The sequence below is a fragment of the Phalacrocorax carbo genome, chromosome 2, assembly GCF_963921805.1.
Source record: "Phalacrocorax carbo chromosome 2, bPhaCar2.1, whole genome shotgun sequence".
NCBI classification, from domain to species: domain Eukaryota; kingdom Metazoa; phylum Chordata; class Aves; order Suliformes; family Phalacrocoracidae; genus Phalacrocorax; species Phalacrocorax carbo.
In genome coordinates this window covers 117,716,087-117,736,399 of record NC_087514.1, presented here as the reverse complement: position 1 = coordinate 117,736,399, position 20,313 = coordinate 117,716,087, and the positions used below count along the sequence as shown (strand labels likewise).

Sequence of the window (20,313 nt, the reverse complement as noted above, 5' to 3'; positions counted from 1 at the left end):
TAGAGAAGTTCTTTGGAGAAAGATAGTTTTAATTATAAGGAGGCTCTCCTAAAATGTAGCTGAGTCTTCTTATTTGTGTTCTGGCTTTGTTTTATTATTCTTATTTCCTCTGGAAAAGTTCACTATCCTGTCTTTTTGTTGTAATAAAATAATCTTAGCCTTCTGGGATCTTATTTCCTTTCTGTGCTTAATCCCAGGATATTTGTAGACTCTCAAAAACCTCTGAATCAGACGTTTCCTAAACCAAACTGGGGCGTGTATTTAAGTTTCTTATTAGAAAAAAAAAAAGTGGCTTTTTTTTTTTTGCAATAACACATTTCAACATACAGCTCTCATTCCAGCCATAGCTACCCAGCCCAAACTGAATGGGGGACTCACCATCAGCCTGAACAGAGATGATCTGAAGGATGAAGACGACAGATCCCTGGAGAAAGGTGAGAGAGAATCTCTGAGAGCCTGAAGCCATTGCCCTGCTTGCAAAGCCCTCAGCCGCAGGAGGCTGGCTGCCGAGGCTTTTTCTCTCTCCTCCTCTGCACTTTCACAGTGGGGTCTGTGGTGATGATTTCAAGGAGTGCTTTCCCTCGGCAGGATCCTGCGTCTTGGGTTTGCACTGAAGGCGGGAGGGGTGGAAAAAAGAAGAGGGAGGGAGAGAGGAATCCTTGGCTTGGCTAGTGTGAAGGGGAGGGGAAGGTGGGGGGGAGATGTCCGGCCAGCTGGGGTTGGGGAGCGGCTTTATCCAGCCCAGTCTGCAGGGCAGTGCATGCAGAGAGACGGTGTGAAAAGTCACATTACCCTGTCAGTAAATACCTAATGGATCACAGTGGAAGAAATGTAAAAGCCAGGAGGGAGAGAAAAGGGGGGGGAAAGGACAAGCGACAAGCAGAAGAAATCCCTGGCTGAGAGGAGAAGGGCAGCTAGATAGCTGGTGCTGGCACACGGTGAGTCTGTGGGCTTAGCTGGGCATCTCTGGAGGGATGGGTTCAGATGTGGGGAGTAGTATTTTCTCTCTGCAACATGAAATCAGCCGGTACACTGCTGAGCGTCGCAGGTCAGGGGCTGCCGCAGCAAGAGCGACAGTCTTCAGGTAAGGGCTGAGGAAAGGTGACAAATGGCGTGGGACCCCAGCGGCTGAGTTTCCCTGAAGATCAGGATTGGGACGGGTTAATCCTGCTATTTCAGATCCTGGGTTTGGGATGGGTATGAGGAACTGAAGGCTGAAGTGGGATTCTGTCAGCTGGTCTCCATCAGTGCTCCTGGTTCAGATTAATGGGTTGGTGCTGGTCAGGTTTGAATGCTCTGAAAGCAGCTTGATGAGGGGAGTTTCCAGCTCCCACTAGCACTTACATCACTGACATCTGTCCCTTATTCTCATTCCTCCTATATTTGTCCCAACACACTTAAAACAAACCCCCACAATAAGAGGAAACATACTGGTGGTGATGCCAGGATTTATTTCGCTAAATATATAAACGGAATAGTTTTGTGTTGCTGTTGGAACTGAACAGGGCTTAGAAATGTTGTTTTCATATTCCCATCCTTTTTGCTTTTATTTCAGCTTCTTAAAATTTTTTCCCTTAGAAATTTGAAGCTGGGCAAAAAATGCTCAGTCTGCTAGAAACTCTGAGCCACCAGGAACAGAAATAAGGATCTGACCCTCCCCACCACCAGAGACCCCAGTGTCCTACATGGCAAGGTGCTGGTAGGCAGTTGCAGACGTCTTCTGATAATGATGAACCTGCCCAATGTTGTTTTTCATCTGACTGAAATGATTCATGCTCAGGAACTTCTGTATATGATATTCAAGGAAGCAAGTAACACCATAATACTGGAAGCTTTAAGAATACCTATGTTTGATGAATTCGGGCAGATAATGCTCTGATCCGGTTGACTTTTAAAGAATCATAGCCTTCTTGCCCTCCTTTATACCCATGCATGACATGTGAATGTACATGCTGAAACCTTTCACACAGGTAGCTTTGAATTTTCTGTTTATCCAGAGAACAGAGATAACAGCAGGTTTCCTTACATTGCCTTGCCAGCCTAACTTGTAAGGAACACCTCCAGAATTAGGAGGGCAGGCATTTTCTTGCTCGTTCCATCCTTACCGTGGAATGATTGGGGTAACTATGTAACTGCATTTCATTTCAATGGAAACTGTATGCTCTGTACAACAGAAATTCACATATGACAGAAAATAGAGAATTATAGCACTCTCTATCTGAGTTTCTTTTACTGGTGACGCTAAAGGCATAAAATGCAGTTTTAACCCTCTGATACACCAATAGTTCTACACCCATTTTAATAATCATTGGACACAAAACGATGAGAGACTGTGTTGAATCTATACACTTTTAGTGAGATAGCAAAGCTATTCCATGAAACAGGGTAAGTAATTAGAGCACGGTACACAGCCATTAATAGAGACTTGACATGACCACAGCAATAACTCCAGGTTTCCTTGACACTCGTCATAGGGCTGCTGCCTTTTTTGGCCCTGTGCTGTCCTCATGAGTTTGGCCCAAGCAGTTGGAGGAAAGGACAGTATCTTCCGGATTTCCATCTAAAATTCCAAAGGTCTGTTGGATTGGTTTTGCTATAATTGGATCATTTCCTTGTGTTGATATATGTAAAGGCATGTTGCCACTCTGGCTCCTGTCTTGGAAAATCTCAGCTTGTATTCTCGAGTAGTACATCTTGCTGATTTTAAAGAATTACAACAGAACACAGGATCTGTTCCTTTTTGAAGGCATGAACTGTTCATAGAATGACCTGGCTTCTTCTTGTCATCCCATCTCAACTGTCAAGGAAGTCTGCAAGTGGAAAGGTAAGGATGCTTACCAGTTATTAATTCCTGGAAGATAAGTACCTCACTGCCAATAGCTGTCCTACCAATCTAATGTTTCTATCAGTAAAAATTCCCGCTCCTAGTGTATTTTGGAAGATTTACATAAAGCTGAGCAGATTAGGTTTTGTGCTGAAATGATGTATGCATTGTTTTGCATTGAAATTCAACATTAATCCTGCCTTTAGATTTTTGGCTTCTTGGAACCAAAAGCTCAAAATGACGTCTGGGAGTTAAGACGGTTAGAAACAGATATAACCTTTTACTCAGAACCTCTGACATTCATAGCACTACAGTAACACATTGGTCAAACTATTCAGTGTGTGAAGTGCAATGTACTACAACACATTACAAAAGATTAATTGTATGTGCAGCTTTACACAACTCATAGATCGTGCCTTCCTTGGAAGCAGTGAACGTGCCAACAGTGATATTTTATAAAACAGTGCTTCACTATATGCAAACTTTTACACAGGGAGTAAGATGTGCGAAGGCACTGGGCCATAAAGTACATATGTACACACATGAATGTACACACACAAAACATTCATGTGCTGTGAAGCACACAATGATGGTTTGGGCATCTATGACCTGAAGAGCATCTATACATCTGGAATATGTCTTTCAAGTTAGAGTGGATTTTTAGTACTAAATAAAACACCTAAAAGAAATAGAAGCGAACAAAGACACATTTGAAAACAGGAACATGTGTATTTACAATAGAGATTATTGTATTTGGTCTCTTCATACCTACTACTAGGAATATTTACCTTCTGCCATTACAAATTTATATACTATAAACATTATAGATGTAAAAGCTCATATTCTGCAAATTCTAACACATGAACTTAAGCCTCTGCAAGATAAGGACCTAGGATCCTAAGGCCTTGAGCAAATAGACACTCTCAGAAACATTTGCTATCACAAGCCAAGCTGGGCAGATGTTGGCAGATTTGTTAAAGTGCTGCAGCTGGCAAAGAATCTGGTCTTTGAAGAATGCTGGAAAGTCACACGAAAGGTCACTTTTCATATCAGAATAAAGCACAAAAGAAATAGAGTTTCTCTTCAGAAAAAGATACCTCTCTTCTCTGTCACTAAAGCATGAGATTCTGTTTAACTTGTTTCTCTGCATAATGCAATAGCTTCAGATGTTGACAGTCTGCATAATTTAGCTTGAAGAACTGAACTTAAATGAAATATAGGCTTTAGGTCTACTTTTCATCCTAAATTTTAATTCTTTTTTTAAAGAAAGAGATCTACATTAATATGTGAGCAAGGTGGTGACTAAAGTGCTCTAACCAGCATGATTATTAGAATTTATCATACAATCTGGAACTTCTGGAGTACTGTCTCCAGATAAAGTTTAAAGGAGATAAATACAGAAATAACTAAGGCATACAGCTTGCTATGTGCCCTACACACAGCTGCAGAGCCTGCATAAAATGATGGCACTACTGGATAACCATAACCATTTGTGGTGATCCATGACCAGGTATGAGTCATCATATCCAAACTGTCAGATGCCAGTTATCTACGTAAATGTCATGAAGCAGTTGATTTCCTACAGGCCAGACATGTTGGTGATGGCTCTTCCTGGATACAGTGGTGAGAACTGTGGAAACCAAGAGGATTTGGGTTCTGCAGCTTACTAACACGTCAACCTCTTCAGACTCACACTCTTCACTTATAAATGGAGAGAACCAACTTTACATACCATCCTGACATATCCTTAGTAAATCAGCATATGTTTGTTTATAGATACCTTTGTAGTATCATTTTGTTATTATGGGAGATGTCTGCTTTCCTGAAGTCTATGACTTGAGCTGCTGCTAGAAGCAGGACATAAAGAATTATGGCTCGGCTTGCCAAGCACCATGTAAAGGGATCTGAAATACCTAATAGATGATATAGCATTTACATACAAGCACTGCAATGACTGACATCTCCTAAAGGATATGGAGTCTGTGTGACTGAAAGGCAGGCAGGAAACCTTGGTAGTACTGTACACTTATTGTATTTGCGGATAGTACACCTACTGTATACTGGGATCCAAACTCATTCTGCAGCTGTATCCAAGCTTCTAACCCCCAAAAGCCAACTGGAAAAGGGAAAGAAAAAAGAGAGAGAGAAAGATTTCTTTGTTTATAAAACGTGAATTATTAAGCAACAGTAACAGAGACAAACATTTTTCAGTGTCTGGCAGTCTGCAACAGTCTACTAGCTGCAGGGAACTTTTTATTTTATTTATACAGAGTGTTTGCACCTAATTAAATGAAAAAGTAGAAACGTGCAGAACTACCTGAAAGTAATTCAGGGAGCTAACAAAAAAAAAAAAAAAAGAAAGGGAAAAGGCATATGCCCCACTTTGTGGGTGGTGTGTCGAACACAGGGACCTGTGTCATGGTGCTGCTGACCCTGAGAAAGAGTGTGATTCTTACACTTACATCATGTTATGTGGGGTCAGGCGTTGTCATGTGACAGGCCACGACCCTCATATAAATCATTGCCATGTGAACTGTAAAAAACCACACTTCATTTCTTGAAGGCTGAGCACTCTCAAGAAAAGAATTAAGATACCTGGCCATAAAATGGCAGCCACAGTATTAGTGATATACAAAATTAACTCCACTTTACTCCTGATGAACAGAGGTAAACCAAACATCTGGCTGGTTTTGATTGGTGTTATTTGGCTAGGGGGAGGGTGATAATTTTTACTTTCTTCTTTTTCTAAAACCTTGCAGCAGTTTAATGGGTGAAAATTATGTAGCAGTATAAAAAGTACTCAAGTTTAGCCAAATGGTTTCTCTTTGGTCTCTGTAGGCATCTGTAAAAGTCTGTCTAGAGACCAAATCTAATACCTTGCCTGGATTTCCCTCTTCGGCCTGCAGACAAACCACTCCCACTTCACAGTTTCACCCTCCTTTTCTCCCACCTTCTAACCTTCACCAGCAATGGTCTCCAGTTAGATGAGAGAGCAATTAAATTAAATTCAAGGCTACCTGCATCTACCTACCATCAATAGCTGCTGACTGCCTCACACTGGGGATGTGCGCAATGAGCAAGCATGGGATGTGACTCATCTTCTCATCGTCCCTGAGTAACAACCAGAGAAAAGACAGTCCCTTTCTAGGGGTCTTACTGATGCTGGAAGTCTCCTCTGAAGCAGGGTACCCACATCTGTACCTGTAACTGCATCAGCAGGGTCTGGCAATGCAGGCATTGCTCTGACATATACTTTACCTGGACACACAGGGTCAACATGGACCAAAAAAGCAGCAGCTGACCTTCAGCTTTATCACAGATCCTCACGCCTCTCCATCCACTCCCACTGTAAGTCCCTCCAGCCATCTGTGAGCCCCACTGCATGGCAACCCAGGAACACTGCAGCACCAGAGCACCTATGGCAGGAAGAGTTGGGCCCCAGCAAATTTATGAGGTGTCACCTCTCTGGCAATGGCACTTGGCATGGAGTTGTCTTATTGCGGCAGAATTGTGTTTCAGCATCTCAGCTTTGGTTTTCAAAGGGTCACAACTAGTCCTTCCGTTTGCAAACAGACCTGTGCAAATTTGGGAGAAGGAGGCATGCAGAAAGCTGGAAATGGTGTCTCTCAGAGCTGCAAACGCTCCCAACCAGTGCTGTAGGGAATACGCAAGGCCATGGTTGTAGTGTTTGTCATGCTTCCAGCATAGCAATTAATTTGCCATTTATTTTACCAGTCACCTAATATTTTGGCTTTTTTGTCTCAGTCTCCTTCTCCAGCTATTTCCTAGAAGTTTATTTAACTGCATTATAATGTATGTTCTCTGGACCTTAAGGCACCCTTAATTTCTCATTAGCTGTTAGCTCTGCCCTCTAGTGCTGCATGCGACATGGGAACTGGATGTTGTGTTACAGACCTGTGGCTTTGCCATGAAGCCCAGCTGGTGTTTAAAAACTGACAGTTCAAATACTAAATGCTCAAAAATCAACATGTTGACTAAACTAACTTGACATTTTTTGTGCCTCCTGAGAATGGGTTACGAGTCCATTTGTAGTCATTTAAACAACAGACCTCTGAAATATAGCCCACCTAAACCCCAGCACTTTACAGTACCAATTGGTTCAATTTAAATTTATTTATTGCATGCTTATGTGGCTCAACCTGTGGCTCTGATCCACCCCACAGGTTCTCAGCTGCTGAGGATGTGACCAAGTGTTGCTTTGAGCAAGGAACAACTGAGAAAGTGCTTCATCTCATTGCCTGGAGTTCAAGGTCAAGGTGGAACGAACAGCTGAGCCAAAGAGAGCACGGGGCTCTGCTGAAGCAAGAGATTTTTATGGCAGGCTGTCAGAGTAACCAGATGTGGTGTAGTCACGTGTGGTATAGCAAGTGAGTTTCAGCCTGGACACTTCACCATTTGCAAAGCATATACAAGAACTTCTGATATTGCTTTGCACTTAAACAGTAGTATTTTTAAGTAGATTTTTATGCAAACTCTGAAGTGTTGCATTTTTCTAATTCCACTTATGGGAAATTATATTGCCAAACACACTGAAGCAGTTAGCATACTGTTGTCATGTTTCCTAACTCAGCAGAACTGAGTACAGGGAGATGAAGGCATGGCTATTGATATCAATTTTTGAAATGCCTTCCCTCCTTGCACAAGCCAAGCATGCCATCACTAAAATCACTATAACTTTTTGGTAAGACAATAGGCAATATGAGAAAGGCAAATGCTGAAGAAGCTTTGAGTCTTTCTTGTCCTAGACACTCATTCATATTTGGGAAGGAAATACCTTTCCACACTCCCCATCTTCCCTTCTTCCACTTAGCAAACTTCTTCCAGTTAGCACGCTTAGCTTTCACAGTTCGGCCTCTTTCACACCTCTCTGTGATCTCTGCAAGATATGCAGGAGCTTGAGGAGAGTGGAACTGAGCATCTGGGAGTGTAAAGCTGCGGAGTGATACGCGTGGGGTTTTATTCAAAGACCGTTGGAGTAATTAGCATGACAGAGTAGAACAGAAAAGCTAATGCAGATGCAGATGGTATCAAGTTACCGTGGGAGTCTGGGGCACTGAACCATGGAGAGAAGGACGATAGAAAGAAAAAGATCAAGCTTTTTAGCTCTTAGGCTGGGGAAGCCTAATTTCTGTTTTCTCAATCCCCCACCTACATCCTTGCCCACAGAGTGGCCTTCCATCTTTTCAGATATTATGTTTATCAGGTTCTTCTAAATATCTTCTCCTGCATCTTTTCTGCATCTTTTCTCCAACTCTTCAGCTTCTGAGTCTTATGTTGACACGTAGCTCTTCCGGGTGGGGGGAAGGTTGAAGAAGCAGAGCCAGATTTGCTGGACAAACACAGGACTAAGAAAAGTGCAACTGATTCAAAGCCAGTGTCAGGGTCCTGTGCGAGGGGATGGTTACCAGGGGTTCAGTGGTATGAGCAAGGGGCATTTGGGTTGGGCTGTGATGATACTGAGAATGTTGTTTCAAAGAAGATCAAATACCTAAGCAACTTACAACAGCAGACTTCAGTTCGTGTCAGGGAAAAGTGGATACACAATATTCAAACCATATTCACACTACCAGCCAAACACCATTCACAACATCTAAAGTTCATTACATTTCCATCCTTTCAGTAAGTCCAATTGTAAGGAGTTGACTAACACTTAGGCAGCTGTTAAAGTAAACCCTGCAAGCCATAATGACAACTAGGGTTGGGCAACAACATAATTTGTGTACCAAAATCAGTAACTGGTCTTAAGAGTCTATGAGTTAATGTCAGCCCCTTGAACCGGTCAGCTCTTGCAAATGGGTTTGGGTTGAATAATGTGAGAAATCGTAATTGGTGTATCCACAAATGAAAGCCTACTAATATTGCAACGATTAATTTTTATTACCCACTACAAAAATAGTAGTGGATTATTATTAGCTAAAAAAATACTGAAAAAATATGTATGTTGTAACACTAAATTTAAACTGACATCAGAACATGCACTCTTAGCAGTGGAAGTAGCCAGGCTATTTCTGACATTAAAATATTTATTTAAAAAAGAAAAGTAGTATTCTTCCCTCATTTGTTGAAGGAAAAATCAAGACTGTGTGTCCTCAAAGAATTGATCATTTTAGCTCTATAAGCAGAAGGAAATTCATAATAACTCTGGTCTCCCAGGCCAGTCCAGGGGTTGAATATTGCTATTGAGGAGATGACTGATTTTTTTTTAATATATAAATCATATATTTCATTTACAAATGAAATTGAACCCTGCCCTGAAGTTTGGAACATCTGCAATTTGTAATTGTACAAAGAAGCTGGAAGAACCAAATCAAAACAGAAGCTTTTTGTGTGTACGTGCATGCGTGCATGCACACATGCACATGTGCATGCGTGGGTCGGTGTGCTCATGTGGGTGTATGAGAAAGACGGAGGGAGAGAAAAGAAAGAAATAAATTTTCTTTCCTTCTTTGTTTTTGCAACTCAGGACCTGGCAATAGGTGATTTCCAGACATGGATCTAATGTTGCAGACCTCATCATATGCTGATACCTTCAAAATTAGATTTGTGGCTAAGGCTTCCCACTTGGACAACTTTGATATTTCTTCTGTGTGCGCCATGAACATCTGATATGTTTCACTAAATGTATGGAAAAGATGCTCTAAAGCATGAAATGAAGCTAGATTTAAAGCTCAATATTTGCCAAAAAAAGGTTACAGAATAGGAAGGTTAATTAGTAAGGTATCTGATAAAATATTTGAATAAATAAAAAAACCATTATTTAATTATACAATAAATATTATCTAATTTCAGTAGCTGAGGCATTGCTGACCAAGTTACTTTCCTAAAAGCCAATTTTAAATCAGCAATGAATTATTGACCAACAGATAGTGCCTAAAATAAGACCTGCTCATTCTGGCTTGGTCTATGGTCACAGCATATTTATCAATCCACCTTTTCTCTTTATCTAACTGATCTTTTTTGGTCTCTTTCAGTCTATTTGTTGCCCTTGTGGAGCATAATCAATACTTACTACAAAGACCAGCAGTCTTAGGGAGGAGAGATGAGTGCATGAGAGCTTTGCACATGAATGCAAGTGCAAATATTCTGTGCCTCTGGACGCAATAGAGAGAAGTTTATTTTTTTAGTGTTTCAACCTTCTCTACTGGTCAGAGTTGTACCACAAGAGCAGTCTTAGCTTCCCATCCAAGTGATGGTATCAGTGCTTCTATGGTTATCCTTAGACTTCTCTGTTTTTGCATTCAGCCCTCAGTGAAAACAATTCCATCCAGGTGGGTCGTACAAGGAACCTTCTTTTAATTTGGGCTTTGCATTTGAAATTTTGGGGGGGGAAAAAATCCTGACATTTACCTTAGATTAAATATGGCTCACCGACTACAACAAAGGTAAATCCAGCCTCCTGAACTACGTAACATTAACTCCTCTTTGTTACATAGGGACACAGGATACATGGAGTGGCTAAACACAGACTAAACATGACACATCTATTTCACAAGCTGTAAGAAAGAGTAGATGGATGCAAAGAGAGCATGTTACAGTCAGAATCTTGCAAATTCAATGGCAGATTTAAAAGCAGATGGCAAGCAGTTCAATGTACATTTAGTAGGACATCTCAGATTTTGGGGACAGAAAAAGAAATGTAAAAAAGTCTAATAAAAGAGAGAGCAATGAAAAGACAATTCTATGTCAAATGAAAGGGATGGGAATGCTACAGGAGACACACTAGCAAAAAATATACAGATGGGTAAAAGGGGAAGAAATTCTAAAAATGCAAACAACCTTCTACTTTGAAGAAATAGCCAGACTCCAGTGTGTTTTGCTGAATTATTCCTTCAAGCCTTCTGAAAGTCAGGCATCACAAATACTCAGGCTATGGAAAAGCAGACTGTGACAGCCCTCAGCAAAGTTATATACCTGCTAAAGAAAACAAATTTTGCAGGCTTGATTTCAGACCTAAGAATTTTAAGAGTGTCCCTCCAACCCAACACTCTTAAAGGCCTCTGAATTTCAAGTTAACTTTGCCCTCTGGAAGACACATATATGCAGAACAACTTGAGTGTGCGACACTTAAGATCTTGAAAACACCTGGTCTCCAAAGGTCCAGCTGCCCAGTTGCTTTGGCAAGGCTACTCCTTGGTTAAATATTGGCACAGCTTCAAATCATTAATTACAGATACATGGCTATTTATAGCCCTGATAGCTTCCAGAGCCCCAGAGCAGCTGCCACACTGAAAGGATAGGTATATGCAGAGTGATATTTCTTGTTTGTTTCCTCTGCTTTCTCTTCCTAAATCTCCCCCCACTGTGAATATTGCCATCCCCCTTCTTCATGTGTGTTTCCACCCTTGCTTTCCTTTCTCTGTTTTCTATTTCCACTATTATGTTGTTCCCTTTCCTTCCCTAACCCTCTGTTCTCATGTTTTTATTCACATTAACTTGTCCACTTTCTTCTTTCTCTGTCATCCTACCCTGGACTTCATTTTACAACAAACAAAACAAAATATGAGGGGAACAAGATGAAGGATTGCAACTCTAGTAAGCTTATTACACATCTCTTACTATTTGGTACATGAAGCCTTAGCTTAGTGCTGGGGCTTGACTTGAGAAATAGTGATTTTTTACTTGGAAAAGAGAAAGCAGCTTTCTAGCACACGTGGTTTCTGAGAAAACATTATCTGAGCGTACCCTGAAGGCTAAGAAACCAAAGGCAAATAAAAGGAACCTCAAATTGATTATTTTTAAGCCAGAAGGCAAATAAAAAGGAACTCCAAATTGATTACTTTTAAGCCACCCTCATCACGTATGATTTTGGAACACTTAGTGTTGGCAACACTGCAGCGCAGATCAAGCGTAGGTTTTGCCAAAAATCAGTCTGAGTTTCCTCCCTATGTTTGCTTCCTCTTCTGCTCTTACCTATTAGTAGTGTAGGATTTTTTAAACACTGACTGTTAAAATCTATTGTCTGCAAACTAGCAAAACAGCAGTGTGCACCCTGAAAGCTGGTGAAAAGAAGCAGCAACAATCAAAACAGGGAACAGAGGAATTTAATGACTGCCGTGCTCCCTCCTTTCTCAATTCTAAAATGAAGATGGGCTGTGAGTCTGGCTTTGAAACCACCACACTCTTCTGTCTCATTTCTAGGGCTGGTCCACCAGGCCACATGTCCTCTTGTGACCACAGATAGCAAATAACGACAAAAAGGAGTGGTAGCGTGACAATGCAGGCAAGTGGCAAGCATTATTTGTGCTCAGGTTTTCAGGGGTGAGAAGGGAACAAGCCACAGCATCGTCTTCCTCTTGGGTTTGGGTGGGGTATTTGGTCCCCTCCAGTTCACTTTGCTTTTAATAGCTTTAATAACATCTCAGTAAGGGCTCAGCTTAAATAAGAAACTTCTCCAAACCTGAACAGATTTTTGTGGTGGATGAAAAACTGTTTAATTCTCGTCAGCTTTGCATCTTCTATTTTATTTTGTTAGGAGAGGGAGAGAATCAACAACAAATCACAAAAGTGTGACAGTGTTCCCTGTTCTCAGTTGTTTACTTCTGTTTGGGTAGCTAAGGTGTCTGGCACCTTGGTAGGTATCACAGTATTTCCGGTTTGATTAACACAAGTCATACCGGAAATACCACGACATGCTCTTCTCTGTGCAGCTACTACCTTATTTTTCAATCATTTTCAGGCACGAATCCATTTATTCCACTCTAAGCTGATCTAAAGCTCAGAAATCAGAAACTGTGGAATCCATAAAGGAAATAGCATACAAAGAAGAAAAACAGCTATTTACAATTATAGTGACTGGGGTTTTTCCAAGAAATTCTGATTTTGTGTATTCCTCTGCCCATGATGTTTCAGTTTCTGCAAAGGATAGTTTGATGGATCTGAACTGGAATGACGTTCTGCACAGAAAAGGCAGAAACAAGTGCAGAAACCCTGGCAGTGATGCTGTTGGCTGTTTGCTGGTGGCGGGGATATGGAGACTCATCAACAGTGTAGTTCAGGACATGGTGAGTTAGGGCTTAATTGCTGAGAGTGAGCCATGGAAGGGATTCTGCAATTGCAGAGATGCATGTCCGCTACGAATATATATACATATGTCATGAGGAAGCTAAATGTTTCTAAAGTCTCAGCAATACTGGGAGAACGTAGATTCAGGTTCACCTTTCCAGAAGAGCATCCAGCTCTTCCTGCATGTTAACATCACCCTGTTCCTCCTCCACATGCCGGCACACCTGTCTCTTTCCTGAACCTTCTTGACATTTTGAAGCTGTTGTGCTACTGGTTAAATGCGGATAAAACAGACTCTAAACTTATCCTGGCTCTTACATGAACTGCACAGGAAGGTAAGGTGCTTAAAATCAGCAGTAATATCCGAGGCTGAATGGTGCGCTTGGGAGCTAGCAGAGATTGGCTTTTGAAGCAGCATCCTTTTGAAAGTCAAAGGGTCTCAGAGATACAGCCAAACTGTTAGAAAAATTCCTGACTGTAATGCTCATTTGTCCAGTTCATAAATCTGCCTCTCTATTCTTCAAAGTGCCAAAAGCTATCTAGCCAGACATCCAGCTTTTATAAGACAGTCTAACAAGCTGTCTGGCTCAATTAGTTGAACTCTGATGGTGCTCCAGATTTTCAGTCAGCAGACCACTTTGTAAGAAAAATACCTACTCGCAGACCCCGTTCCCTTCCGGTACCGGTAGCTTAATATACCATGTTATAGTTCTAAAATGTTTTTTTCAATGAACCACAAGAAGGAGCTCAGCAGTCCATCCATACACCACAGTTTCAGATCCTCGATTCCTCAGCCGTTTTTTCTTGGCCTTCTTCACCGTAAATGGTGGAAGCGATACTTTCTATGGTCTGGTTGTGCATAATACAACGTGAATAAAAGCTGCATACTTGGTTATGACCAAGAAATTCTCAGTACAAAAGTACTCTTCAGGATTTCTTCAGCCTGAGCTCACTCTGTTCTTGGATAATCCCGTAACAGGCTGTTCTATATGGCTCCAGCTTTTTACTAGAAGTTATAATGGAAACAGCAATTAGATATAACCATATACAGTCTAATTTGGTAATAGAGTCCAGCTTCTGTGGGGCTGGTATGGCTCAGTGAAACACAAGCAGTCCTTATAAAAGCACAGTTAGGGTTTTCATCAATAAAGGGTAAAATAACCACCAGAATTACAGATTTATTGTGATGCCTCTTCCTAAAAAATGACAATGCTTAAGAAAGCAACTTTTTTTTTTCCCTAGCTGCCCAGTTAACCTAATTTTTCAAGTTTTACCCTTGGCAGTCAGCATACATACAGAGAGATTCTCTTTCTCTCCTGGCAGTCAAGGGACAGAGACATTTTCACCTTCCCATATTTCTACCGTCCACCACTAATGGTTTCAGCAACGTTCCCACTGGCGCTCCCAAGAACCCGGCTGCTTTGGTGATCCCTCACTAGTGATGTAGGTATCAGCAACGCAGCAACACAGACAAGACTTTAAGGAACAAAATCTAGCCAGAAACCTGAAAAACTGGAGACTCAGAATGAATTGTTCTCCGACATTTCATGCATGGTTTTCTTTTTTTTACATTGGCCATACAAAGCTTATTCAAATATGTTCTATTCTTTGACTGAAAATCAGCAGTGATAGAATTCTCAGTCACGCAAAACACAAAGAAACAAGGTAAATGCACAATGAGAATGCAATGTTATTACAGCTCTTGTTTTCAGGATTTACTACATTTCAGCAAGCAAATTCAGCAAAACCATATAGCCTCATTTTTGTCTGCGTTTAGTTTTTGGAATTTGACCGACCTCCAGCAATACAAAAGGAATCCAAATAAGATACTTCTTCTGTAACTACATGGTTAACATAATTCTGTACAAATTTTTCAGCTAAATGCTTAAAGCATAACACAACAACTTATGATCCTATATGAAGCAAATATCAGAGAAGAAAAGTTATTTTTAAACTAGTTGCACTGACTTCAACACATTTTAGGCCTTATTTTCATAAACTTCACAAGTTAATATGCTATTTTTATGAGAGATAATCATCAGGATTATGTGGAAAGATGTTGGCAAAGTAACACATACAGTAAAACAATTCTCAAAATACTAGTCATTATTCTCAGTTATGTCTTCTATTTGACTGGTAAAAGCCAATCTTGTTGACCCAGCAATATACACTTGGCTTTGCAGCCACTGTTGCTGCTTAGTAATGTCTTGGGAAATCCTATGCCTTTGAAACTCTATGCAAATCATCTAAAAGGAGCCAACGCTAACACTCAGGCTGAATTAGAAAATAGGAAAATACACGAAGTAAGTAGTTTAAGGACAAAGTTGTCTCTAGCTAAAATTAAGCACTGATTCACAGTGACATTATGAAAACACTAAGCTGTACATTAAAATTCCTAAACATCACTGCTATTCACAACAGGCCAATGCAAACATTTGTTACTTCTGTGTCTGAGAGCGAATTTGTAAGTTAGGAAAATGATGTCAGTATAAAAGAATTCAAAACTAATTTTATCTGATTGGCAAGTGAGTTCAAGTACTGAGATACTAAATAAATATTTGACAGCACCATTCCATAGTATAATTTATTTCACATATGCACTAAATTAAAAGGAAAGCTTTTCTAAACTGCAAGCAATCTCCAGGCAAACCACTAAGCAGGATGATGGTGATGGCTGCCATTGTGTTACAGTAGTGCACCTTCTCACCCTTGCAAAGGTCACCAGAGTTTTGAGCAAATAATCAAAACCACAAGGCAGAGAACAGTATAGTAGGTCCACTTTTGTCACACTTGTGACAGGGAATTTATATTTATATTACTGAGCACTTCTGTTCATGGGAGAGGAGTAAGCAATGCTGAATGCCTGGTCTTGTATTTGTCCCAGTAGGGCTACCACTATGGATAAGGAATTCAGAGTTTTCCCTAGCAATGGCTATTGCTAGGAAAATTCATTCCAGCATGATAGGGCTGTTGTTAAGATCCTATTTAAATCTACGATGTGTCTCAATGAGCGTGTGGAAACGTGTTATTCGTGCAACGACCGATACTCATGGGCACATGATGGCACAGAGAGAGACACAAGAGGTACGCAAGAACTATTAGACGTGATGCACAAACAGATCCAAAGGTCAGGAATCCTTTCAAAGAGGAAACTGAAATACAGTGCGCACCATTTTATAGTTGTATGCTGCAACTGAAGTTGCAGAGGCGCTACGCTTTCAGGCCCCCACAGTTTTGGAAAAGGTAGGTCTCTTCAGTGGTTTCTACCAAAGCAGAGCTCTATTGTTTAAGATTCAAGCAAAGAAGGAAGAGTTTCACATCATTACAAGGATATAGATCTGCATTTTTAATACTGTAATTATGGAGATAGATAATCAACCTGGTTTAGACCTTGCTGAAATGCTAGGGTCAAAGTTAGAACTGAAATCTCCTCAAATCGAGAGACTATTATGCAGAATTTTTATTTAAACCCCCATAGAGACAATAAAGAGCTGCAAAGTTCAGCTGGTTTATATCCCAGAGGACTTATCAAGGGCAAGGTTCACAACTAATTATGAGAAAATACAGGTAACACATATCAAATGCAAGCCTTACCTATATGTAATTCCATGTCCTTTTAAAATACTACAGTGTACATGCGATTACAATGTTTTGGATGTTAAATGCAGAACAAAAAGTATTCAGTAATAGTTACACTTACAAAACAATCATCAAAAAATCCGTGCTTTCTTCCCCGTTACAGAAAAAGGAGGAGAGTTGTAGACATCTATTTATCAAAAAACAAATGAAGTGAAATGGAAATAAAAACTCAATTTATATAGGGAGATTAAATTCAGAATGACATTTCTCAGATTTTTATAGTACATTTTATGTTTCCTGCTTCATTCCTTTCCATAACTTGGAGAAGCCTGGAATATCTACTGATTATCCTACAAGTCATGAAACCTTAACTAATAATGCCATTAAAATATTTGAACTATTTAAAGGAAAATGAATCCAGACAGTATCGGAGGTTCTACATTAATCTTCACTCTCGATCTAACTATTTATATAATGTGGATATACATGCTCTTGTCTTCTTGATGTACTTTTTATCATGTACACAGGGTCCTTTTCTTTCTAGAGAATGCTAATACAGAAAAATGCATTTGTTGTGAAGCTTCACTAATACAATACAGAGTCTGTATAGCACTTTGGCATTGTTCTGGATGAAAAGCATTACATGCACGTAAGCTGTGTCATTAAAAAAACAATTTGGGAGATTAGAAAGAGTGAAAAAGAGAAAGAAAATAGTGGTTCTGAAAGAAAATAATGGTGCTGGGAACTCAAAATTCTATCTTCCCAGGCTACAGTGCCACATAATTACCAGTGTGAATTAGCTGTTCACTTTATTTATCATTGCAAAATAAACTCTCTTTGTGTGCATGGATGTTCTGTTGCACTTTGGAATTAACTACAATTCATGGCTATTGAAACATCAGCAATAAACTATTTTCTAACAATGTGCAGGAAGAGTCAGAAGGTTGACTCACAAGTCAGTACTTATTCAGTTACCTACTAGCCTTGTTTCCAAAGTTCAGAGGTCTCAATCCCTTCTTTTGCAATTCCTTCTGTTTTAAAACCTTTGGCCTAAATGTCCATGCACAGATGCTACATACGCAATCTCATGGGCAAGTGCACGTGCCCCTAGACTGGGCACAGATTGGATACAAATCTTCAGTTTGTGGATGTTTAAAAAGGTATTCATATGACAAGTTTCGGTAATTTCATGTGTAATTTGTAGCAGCAGTTTGGACTATCTGTATTATTTCAAGCTACAGGGAAATTAACAACTGTTAAATTTAATAGTATCTCTGAGAATATGAATGTGTGGTATAAAGCCGTGGCATAATGAATGACTACAGAATTTTTTAATAACACTACAATTAAACACCTACTGTGATGCCAATGATTTATTCCACATTATGTCAGCCTAAATTGGTGAAATTCAATTAAATATATTACAGCTACACCTAATTCTGACCACACTTCGTTTGAGCTGAAGTGTGACACATCCTGACATCAGACTAGGTTAAGTGCCAGGCCAGAGCTGACTTATTCTCTGGTTACTACCAAATTGACAGAAAACACCTTATTTTTGTTAGGAAATAACTTGAATAAAGGAAATAAATTTTTGTCACCACAATAGCTTACTGTTTTCAATGTAATATTACTGAAGAAAACATTTTAGTAGGTGAAAAAATTTAATATGGGATCTAAAGGCAGTGCTCTTCTCTCCCTGATCTTTAATTACATTGACTTTCTTCCAGCTTTTCCTACCTCATCACCTCCTGTCATGACCCTAGTGCAGTGCTGTGTTGTCTGTCAAACTGTACTAGTTTCTCTTCTGGCCTTTTTCTGAATGTAGGCTTCAATTTCCTGCTGATCTATACAGTGCCTGGAGAATTGGTTTGTTTTGCAATGAGGTTGGTTTACCACCCTGTGTTGTAAATGCCACTCTAAACAGTGCAAACACATATGTTGGTTTGGCTTACCCGAGTCTTTCAAATCCCCAATGTTATGCTCCAGTAAATTTTACCACAGAACCTTTGCAACAGGCACATTCCACCCACCCGAAGCCTAATCCTCTACAAATATGCTCACACAAATGTCTTGCTTCTCAGTATCATTTTCTAGTTCATTTCTGTAGCATGGAGTGGTCACTCTGGCTGTCAAGTGTCATTTTCATCTGGAAAGGGCAAAAAGACAAGCAAAGGAAAACAAAAAATTATACAAACATAAAGATGGATAAACCACCCGGCACTGATAATGTTCCTTCATCAGTGATTTCAGATTCCATGATGTGCAACGAGGGTGTGAAATTAAGATTCTGAGACTTTTCTTCAGTTGAGGAAGAGCAATTAATGGGAGCAATGTGATTGCTGAGGGAAAATGTTAGGATAGTCACCACCTCACACTGTCTCACTGAAAAAGGAGTCTGCCTCTCTTCATTCACTGCAGGGGGAACGCAGTTACTTTATTTATAGACCTAACACATACCATGCACTTCTACTGCACCCATTACATAAAGGCTGTTGGTCATCTTGCAATATCTGCAGCCCTAGACTATCTCACCCTTTCTGAGAAGAAACCCTCTTTGTTCCATCCATCTGCAGGACATTCTGGAACCTTCAGACTCCAGGACCACGTCAACAGAAGAGGTAACGGTGAGTGGAAGAGGTAAAACCAGAACAAAGTGGCATCTCCTTGGCTGGGGCACAGTTCTGTGGAAAAGACTCTGGTGGTTCTAGGGGTCAGCAAGCCAAACATCAGTCAGCAGCAAAGGCAGCCAACTGCATCCTGAGCTGTATTAAAAAGAACACAGCCAGTAGTTCCAAAGAAGTTATTATCTCCTTCTACTCAGTGCTCATTAGACCACATCTGGAATACTGCATACAGTTTTGGATCCCCAGTACAAGATAAATTGGAGTGAGCTCAGTGAAGGGCCACCAAGATGGTTAGGGAGGGCTGGCGTGCTTGTCCTATGGGGAGAGGCTAAGGTAGCACAGCTTATTCTGCCTGGAGAAGGGAAGACTTCGAGTGGACCTAATGGAAGCTTGCCAGGGTCTGTTGTGAGGCTGTTGAGAAGGTGCAGCCAGGCTCCTTACACAGTGGTGCACAATGGGAAGACAAGAGACAACAGGTATGAGATGAAAGAAGAGAGGTTTTTACTGCATGGTAGGAAAATCTTTTTCTCTATTGGGATAATCAGGCAGTGGAACAGTTTGCCCAGAAAGACTGTGCAAACTCCATCCTTGGAGATGTTCAAGATGAAACTGGCTGAAGCCCTGAGCCACCTGCTCTGATCTCAGAGCCAATCCTACTCTGAGCCACAAGTCAAACAGGATGACCGCCTGACATCTCCTCCAAGCAGAATTATTCTGTGATTCTGTAATTCAAAATCTTTAAGTGTGTTGTTCAGAAAAACAGCTGCTGGAAAAGGCAGCTTTAGTTGTATCTTATATGTGGGTTTCACCCTGCCTGAAATTCTGCACACAGATGAATACTGTCTGAAAGATTTTAAGGCTAGTCTAAAATCATAGCTATCTTCCTAACTGATAAGCTCTATAGAGCTGACTCTTGAGAAATGTTGAGACTTACGGTGTTTCCTTCCAGCATCCTATGTCCTAAATCCACAGCTCAACCCCATACTGCTGTAGTAGTCGGTGAATGCTAGGAATACAGCAGGAAGATGGCCATGGATAACTCCAGTGCAATCATGTAAAATCACAGAGGAAGCATCGGGAAGAGATAATGCTGCAGAGTTTTATAAAGGGAGTATTTGCAAGCAAAGTAATTTAATTGGTATGTAAAAAGCTTTCTCTGCCTTCCTCACATAAAGTCATTTGGCTCGCCTTCACTTTAGGACTGATACTTTTTCTCTGAACAAAATAAAAAAGTATACCACAAACGGTCACAGTATACAT

The 20,313-nt window shown here is 40.4% G+C and overlaps 1 protein-coding gene and 1 long non-coding RNA gene across 2 annotated transcripts in view; one reads left to right on the top strand and one right to left on the bottom strand.

Moving 5' to 3' along the window:
• The window catches only part of SUSD5 (sushi domain containing 5), a 42,020-nt gene extending 41,401 nt beyond the window's left edge, over positions 1–619 (bottom strand). Inside the window, exon 1 of the mRNA XM_009513564.2 lies at positions 379–619. Within this exon, the coding sequence (XP_009511859.2) occupies positions 379–466 (88 nt within the window). The 5' untranslated portion in view covers positions 467–619. The remainder of the gene's footprint in view (positions 1–378) is intronic.
• On the top strand, positions 346–19,266 carry LOC135312030 (uncharacterized). Its single transcript, XR_010371651.1, has 3 exons — positions 346–434; positions 2,747–2,824; positions 19,003–19,266. It is a non-coding gene; the product is annotated as an uncharacterized LOC135312030 (long non-coding RNA).
• The last annotated feature ends 1,047 nt before the right edge of the window (positions 19,267–20,313 follow it).